Genomic DNA, 8,172 nt, shown 5'->3' with positions numbered 1-8,172 from the left:
AAACTCCCACAAGAGGGCTTCTTCATCTTCTGGTCTCCAGGCAGTCCGTGACACATGGTACAGCTGCATATGGAAGCAAACCCACACAAAGAGCAATAAAGCTTTCAACGCGGAGATCACGGGCTCGGCTCTGCCTACCCTTGCCGACTCTGAATTATGGCCACTCTGTCCAGTGACTGGATAAGGCTGCGTCTTGGGCCTCTCCAACACTAGTCCACCAGAGTCTCATATGACCTGACAGCACCTACCTTCCCAACAAGGGTAAACATTCGATGGCAGATCAAGGCCCCCCGCACCCCCCTTCGTCCTAAGGAACTGCCAATGGGAGGCTGCTGGCTCTCCAGACATAGCTACAACTAGCAGGACCCAGACCTTGCAAGGAGAACTTGTAAAACAGTGACTCTCAGCCTGTGGGTCCCAACCTCCCTGAGGCTGACCCCTTCACAGACCATTGGAAAACACAGATACTGACATGAAAAATTGGTAACGATAGCAAATTTGTTACGAGGCAGCCATGTAAGTAATTTTAATGGTTAGGGGTCACCACAGGAACTGTATTAAAGTCTCAGCATTAGGAAGGTTGAGAGCCTTTGCTGTAGAAAGTAGGGGTCTCTTTAGCTCTGCAGGAACTGCCCCAAGGCCACTCCTGAGAGGTGGCCAGGGGAAACAACTGGGACCTCTCAGGGTCCGTCTGCCCACCAAGCCCCTTCCCTGTGACCGAGCTCACCGCCTGTCTACAACTTATTTTCCTCTCTGAAACAGGAATAGTGAACTGACTTCGGGACTGTCGGTGTCCAAGCTCCATTCCCGTGGCATAAAAGGCTAACCTTACAGTGCCCCCTGGTGGTTAACTGGCGGAAAGGAAGGGGCCAGGCACCCTCTGATCCTTTCTGGTGTTTGGAGGTTGATTACAAGTGCTCCTGGAAGGACTGCAATCCTGACAGACTGCTCGTAAGGTTGGGTGGAAGCAAGCAAGCCAGAAAATGCTTGTTCATTCACAACCAAAACCCAACAGAGCCCAAGTCTTGGAACACCTTAGGTCAAATTTACACTGTGTGGGTGGGATGGCTCACACCTTTACTGCCAGCACTAGGTACGCCCCGGCAGGTTGTAGACATGTTTTTGTGCACTGTGTAAAGGTTATCTATGTGTTACTCAAATGTGGATTTCTCTGCCCCCCTTGTTTCCATTCAGACACCCCACTATAATGCTTTAGTCAACCTTCTGTCTTTCCACCAGCCAGGGGAAGCCAGAGAAGACAGCAAGGGAAGAAACTTCAGAAGTAGAGAGCTAGAACCATATTAAACTGCTGGGGCATAGCCAGATTAGCACTACAGGTTAGGATTCATTTAACTGCCCAGATACTGAGATGCAAGAATGTCACCAGCCAGCCACACTTAGCACACTTAACCTAGGGCTGAATACCTCACATATGCGGGGTACTGGGAAGGTGGCCAGCCTGGGCTATGAGACTTTGTCCCACCTACAAAAGCCAGCTCCCGAGCTAGGACCATGTGTGGTTTCAGGACTGTGTCCAGCCCTGGTTGGGAAGCCCTTGGCCACTACCCCATGGGCCCGTGGCTCTCTGCACCCTTCCAGCCCAGCAGGAAGCTCTCTGGTCACTCTTCCGGGGCACGTGCACAGAGCTGGGGACACACTCCACGCTACTGAAGAGGAATCATGAAAGCCAACGCAGAGTAAACAATGATGCCGTTTATTTAAAATGTTTACTCCCAGAAATATAGATATAAAAAAAAATAGGACAATTAACAGCACTAAACCAGGCACCTTCAACCGAATCCCACCATCCTCGTCAACGCCCTTCCTGTTACCCTTTGTGGATGACCAGATTTCAGGAGCCCCTGGACAGCCAGAGTGGTTCCTACCCAGGGCTTCCCGCCTTCCTCCTGTCCTAGAGCTCCCCGTGGGAAAGCTCGGGTGAGAATTTTAGCCTAAAGGGAGGGGGCTGTGGCCGGGCACACTTTCAGCTCACCCACTGCAGGCCTCTAGCCAGGGCGGCTGACTGCGGGTTTAGGTTTGCTCCCTGGAAGACGAGCCCAGCTTGGCTCCGGGCTGTGTGTCCTCAGTCCTCTTGGTGACCACACAACTAACTCCAGGAGACCTCCCGGGACAGGAGGAGCAGACCCCGAACAGCACTCTCTAGACAGAGACCAGCAGGGATGGACGGACGGCTCCCGTTCGGTACATGAAGTGAGGGGTGGTGTCTGGGGTGACCTGGACAAAGCAGGTTAGTTTTGCGGAAGCCCTGCCGCTACAGAAGCTTGCCTCTGGACAGACTATTGCTGGACAGATGGGGGACAGGGAGAACTCGGACCCTTCCCGGCAGGCCACAGCACTGGCCGAGACAGACACCTTGCAAAGCCAGAAGCGGCTGTGAAGCGCTGGGGCGGAGGAAAGCGACAGACTGGGTCATTTTTGGCATTTTAACATAGAGACGGGAACAAGCGTCACAACGGCAAAAGCAAACCCATGACTCTCAAGACCAGACTTTGACTTTCCCATCCACCCCCCTCACACTTCCATCCTCAGCCCCCTCCCCCAAGCACCACTGAACTAATCCTAGTTAAAGCAGTCAAACCAGCCCGGACCCTCTGGAAACCAAGGCCCCGGCCCGAGCTGCTGCCACTCGGGCCCAGTGAGGAGGATCCGGGAAAGGCACCTCGGAACTCAGCCACAAAGTCAATACCAGGACGGGCTCGGCAGAGGGCACTTGGGGGAGGGGGGCGTGGTGCACAGGATCTGCACTGACACACACGCAGGGCAGGGGATTTCACCAAGAATCCCAACTATTTGGTACCAGAGCCAAGCAAATGCAAGCAGAACACTGGGCCAGGACAAGAGTGGCCAAGTCTCAGAGCAGGGCGGCCATCCCAGGCAGAGGGACAGCAGGAGCACACGGGCAAAGCACACAGGTGGCAACGGAGGGCCACAGAGGACCGAGGACATATCTGACTGCTGGCTGACCAACCTCTAACTGCCCACCCCATACCCCACGGTCTCTATTCTCATCTGGACTTGAGAGCTAAAGTAGATACAAATGGCTAACATAGACCCCAAAGCCCCACCAGGGGGAAAATGGCTGCTTCTACAAATGCTTCAGCCAAAAGGCCCACATGGGCCTTGCAGACAGCAAGCCAGGAATAGCTATGAGGGGAGGTGGCAGAGGCAAGTGGGAGGGCCCACAAGCAAGTGACCGGGTCTCTCAAAGCAGGCAGGCAGGAATCGGGATGGAGACCGACCACCAGGGATTGGCCTAGCGGCTGCTGGTTCCTGAAAAGGCCGTTTCTGTCTGGGAAAGTGACAGTCCCTCTCTCACGTGGCACCCACTCGGATCACAATGCTCATCATGGCTGGAATGGGAGGGCAGGACAAGGACACTCAAGAGCAGGGAGAAAAGAAATACAACTTAAAAATAAAAAAACCTACATTGCTCAGAGGTCCTGCCTATCTCGTAGAAAGGCAGGCTGGCTATGAGCAAATGTTTTAATCAAACATTGAGGGAAACACTTTGGAAAGCATACAGAAAAAGGTAGTTAACGTTGAATCGCTTGGAAACGGAGCCTCGGGGAGGGGAGGCGAACCCAATGCACCCTTGGTCAACTTTTGCTTCCTAAATTCCTTGTCTGACTTCTGGTCCCAGTGCACGTGGAAAGGACAGCTGCCACGAGGGGAGGGCCGGCCTGCTCAGAGGGTGCGCGGGGTGTACTCAGGCAGCCTCTGCAGCTTCTCCTTCTCAGCCTCGCTCTCGTCTCGCGCTATCACCAAGGAGTGTGAATAGCCCATGGCCACCTGCGGAAGCAAGGCGGTGTAAGCAGTGCAGACATGCCTCATCATGTATGCCAGACACCACATGCTGGCCTGGCTCAGTGAGGGTCAACATGGAGGGAAACTGAGCCTTGGGAAGAAAGGAACCCCCCCCCCCCACACACACACACACACACACAAACCCTGGTGTTCAGGACTGGGACCACCCAAGCCCCACCCCCAGGCCTGCAGGAAGCTCAAAGAGCCTTCATTGGGGTGTGGCTCTACATTGTACTTGCCCCCAAACACAGGCCAAAAGGTATCATCTGCTCAGAGACTAGTCCCTGGTCCTGGCCAGGATCTCAGTACGAGGGGAGGGGCAGTGTGTGACCACAGCACCAGAACATCGCTGGGGACTGGCCAGCATTCCTCTGCCTTTCTTCTGCTGAGGGCTATACCCTCCCAACACTCTACACAGGACAGACACGGCTCAGCAGTGACCCCACAGACATGACGAGCGGGGACAGGCACAGGCCCTCACCTGTTCGGAGAAGATGCCATCCAGAGTCTTCACCTCCTGGGCCGCAGTAGAAGACTTGGGCTTGTGGTCCCCATACCCCTGCGGAGATAAGAAGAAGCAATGACGATTCGAGGCCAGCCTAGTCTACAGAGTGAGTTCCAGGACAGCCAGGGCTACACAAGAGAAACCCTGTCTTGAAACACACACACACACACACACACACACACACACACACACACACACACAGAGGCAATGACGAAACTCAGCCTGTGACACATTCCAACACAAAAGAGGTGCATGTTTCCAGGACTATCAGCCAACTGTGGGTAATAGGACAAAATGTGTCAGGCATTTGGTGACGGTGCTGACAGTCACTGCAGTCAGACCCACACAATCATAACCAACATGCTGTGACATGCCGACACGGCAGCCCTGACAACCCTTGACCAGGAGGAAGGAGCTGTCATTGACAACCTCAAGAGAAGTTTCAAGTGACCAAGAACTGCTGGAGCATGGGGCCAAGGGCAGGTCCCAAGGCCTGTCCTGCCCGATTCAGCTCCTCCAGGCACCACTTCCTGGCCAAGGCTTCCCAAATCCACGATGATGCAAAGTTGTGTTTAGGGGGCATTTTAAAACATTTAAAAAATGTTTTCTGTGTTTGGATATTTTGCCTGTATGTCTGTGTACCACTTGAGTGCTAAGTATCTGCAGAGGCCAGAAGTGGGTACTGGATCCCCTAGACCTGGACCTACAGTCGTTGAGCCACCATGAAGGCTCTGGAAATCAAACCGGTATCTTCCGCAAGAACAGGCTGAGCCATCTCTCCAGCCCCCAGAGATCAACAATTTTTTGAAGCAGGCAGGGTCTTGCTGTGAGGCTCAGGCTGGCCTGTAAGTCACTATTGCAGACATTCTACCATGACGTTCAGGCTGGCAAAAGACCAGTCTGTTTTGTTTTGTTTGAGACCAGGCTGGCCTGGAACTCAGAAATCCGCCTGCCTCTGCCTCCCAAGAGCTGGGATTAAAGGCGTGCGCCACCACTGCCTGGCTCAAAAGACCATTTCTAATGGCTCCCCAAAACTGTCCATCAGTCACGTGTGGTGGAGAACACCTTTAATCCCAGCTTTTGGGGGGCAGAGGCAGGCAGACCTTTGTGAATCAAGGCTAGTCTGGTCTACACACTGAATCCCAAGCCAGCCAAGGCTACATGTTGAGTTGCTATCTTGAAAACAAAACAAAACGCGGCATCCATCATCTTTCTCTAAGAAAACAGAAGCAGAGGAAGGCCCACAGTCCCTTTTGCCATAGTCTCTCTGCTTTTTACAAGGGGTCCCTTGGAGGTCAGTGACAGCTTGAGGGACAAGGACAGCCCTGCTTTGCTGAGTCCAAAGAGAAAACTTCTACTCCCAAAAAGATAAAGTAAGAAAATCAAGGGCCAGAAGCCTTTAACGCCAGCACTCGGGAGGCAGACTGTGAGTTCAAGAGCAGCCTCGTCTGCAAAGTGAGTTCCAGGACAGCAGGGGCTACAGAGAAACCCTGTCTCGAAAACCAAATCAAATCAAAACAAAACAAACCAGAGGCAAGGGCCAGGCCACACTGAGGGTGTAACCCTGGCCACAGGAGAAACATAAAACCCGCAAGCCAACTGTGGCCTCCTCACAAAGGTTCCAGTGCACGGAGCTTCGGGACCTATGGACAGGGCAGCTGCACAGTAAGAAAGAAGCAAGGGCGGTGCCTTCCACTCTTACTCCAGTCTCTGGCACTGAGAACAAACTAGTGACCTGACTTGGAGAAAATGAAGAACAAAATCCTCCAGGCACCTGTGTGGCTGGTCTAATGACACTGATCTACAGAGCACAAGGACATGGGCCGTTCTGCCTATGAAGCACAAAATCTGGAGGTCACAGGAACCAGGGTCACTCATGCAGCCTAAGACACTGCCTCCTGCGAGTATAGACCACGGGTCCCAACCACAGGGATAGGTCCTGTCACTGTGGCCTGCCACCCTCTCTACAGCAAGGCCAGCAGCCAGCCAGGACAAGTCTTAACACTTAAAACCAAATGTGACCGGCCCACTGCTGGGACAGTCTTTAGTGGACAAGGACCCCGCCCACCCGTCTGCAGCTCTTCCCAGGCATGCCGTGGCTCACCAATTCCCCGAAGGTTGGCGATGGACCCCAGCTGATAGTACTCTCATCGGCCGCTACGATGATGCTGCTCTTCCTGCAAACAGGCAGATGCTGTCATCACCACCCAGACCAGGACAACCCTCACAGCATGAACACACCCACCTCCATGCTAACTCAGTACAGTGTGAGCGGCTCTTTCTTCCCAGATAGGGAGGGGCCACATTTGTTTGCAGATCAATACCAAGGCCAGGGCCTCACTGCCCAGCTGGGTCCTGGGGCTCTCAGAGGGAGATCCTTTGGAATGGGGGACAGACAGGGACACAAGGACCAGGAAGCAGTAACCAAGCTAACCCTTGCACACCCTCATTCGCCACCTGTAAGTACTGGGTGGCTCAGGAGTTCTTCAGTAAGTCCTCTCTCCTCGAGCGTGATGACAAATTAAAAGCCTACAGTCTCCAAGCTGAGCGAAAACTGCCACCCTCTGCTTTTTTCTCCCCAAACAAAAACTTTCAAAATTACTTTCTGTGAAGGAAGGAGCTGCCTGTCCTAGCACCTACCAAGCCTGAACTCTCCCCCCTCTCCCACATCTGTGGGGGTTTGGTGTCGCCTATGTCCAGCTAGGAAGACCCAGAATCAGCAGGCACAGAGCCATCCTCAGGAAACAGGCACACACCATGTGCTCTGGATATAGCCACTTACCCGCAGGCAAGGCTTCGGATCCGCCAGCCGCAGAGGTCCTGCACTGCTTTCGGATACATGGTAGACTCTCGGGAGGTATTGGTGGCCCCCCAGAAAAACAGGCCACCTGGAAGGTCACAACCAGAGACGTGTTAGAACAAGCATCTTAGAAAACCAAGCTGAGGGACAACTGCTTAAAAGGACCCTGCAGAGAGCAAGCAAGGGAGGGACAGACATGGCTGTGGGCCTGTGGGAGCAGATGCCCCCAGGAAGAAACCCCTGCACCTGCGGGGACCTAAGAAATGAGACAGGGGACCAGGCACTGACCCACTTCACTGACAGCGAAGGAGCAGGTGTAGCCAGCATAGATCTGGGTTGCACCACGCCCAGGGAAGTCGAACAGCTTCACCAGGCGAGGGACCATCTCATCCTTCTGCTCGGCATGGCCCAGCCGGCCATAGCCACCAAAGCCCCAGGAGAACACTCGCTTCTGAGAGTCCAGGACCAGCTGCAGAGAGAGGAGACACAGGCTCAGCACATGGGCCACTGCTTCTGACTGAAGCATCTGGGACAGGAGCAGCAGCAAAGGAGAGGACCCGAGTCCCACAGCCTAATATATGGCAGCCAGCACTCCCTTCATGGGGCTGCAATCTTCCTTTCTTTAAGTGCAGAGGCCAAATGGCCATCTGTGGCAACCCTGTCTAAACTGCATAAACAGGGGGGAGGCTGCTGCCACCTCTCTGTGCTTGCCCACCACAGGTGCACACAGGTGAGGCAGGTACAGATGTGCCAGCTGTTTGCAAACTGTCCTGTCTTCTTGTGTTTGACGTTTCACATCAAATAAAGCCTGTGGATGTGTAACTAGCTAGCTCAGCACGGGACGGAAGGTGCACAGTTCAGGGCTAGAACACCCAACACCCCAGAACCCGAGAGGGAGAGGCAGGTCCTTTGAGACTAGCCTGGTGTACTGGCTAGTTTTGTGTCAACTTGACACAGCTGGAGTTATCACAGAGAAAGGAGCTTCAGTTGGGGAAATGCCTCCATGAGATCCAACTGTAAGGCATTTTCTCAATTAGTGATC

General features: G+C 53.8%; 1 protein-coding gene across 1 annotated transcript in view; it reads right to left on the bottom strand.

Annotated features, from left to right (window-relative positions):
* Window positions 1–1,693: 1,693 nt before the first annotated feature.
* Window positions 1,694–8,172, bottom strand: part of Rcc2 (regulator of chromosome condensation 2) — a 23,441-nt gene continuing 16,962 nt past the window's right edge. Inside the window, exons 9-13 of the mRNA XM_021161257.2 lie at window positions 7,419–7,599; window positions 7,113–7,218; window positions 6,435–6,507; window positions 4,307–4,384; window positions 1,694–3,810 (exon numbers count right to left, since the gene is read on the bottom strand). Coding sequence (XP_021016916.1) covers window positions 3,706–3,810; window positions 4,307–4,384; window positions 6,435–6,507; window positions 7,113–7,218; window positions 7,419–7,599 — 543 coding nt within the window. The 3' untranslated portion in view covers window positions 1,694–3,705. The remainder of the gene's footprint in view (window positions 3,811–4,306; window positions 4,385–6,434; window positions 6,508–7,112; window positions 7,219–7,418; window positions 7,600–8,172) is intronic.

This window comes from Mus caroli, chromosome 4 (assembly GCF_900094665.2).
Source record: "Mus caroli chromosome 4, CAROLI_EIJ_v1.1, whole genome shotgun sequence".
NCBI lineage: Eukaryota > Metazoa > Chordata > Mammalia > Rodentia > Muridae > Mus > Mus caroli.
This window is presented reverse-complemented; position numbering and strand designations above follow the sequence as displayed.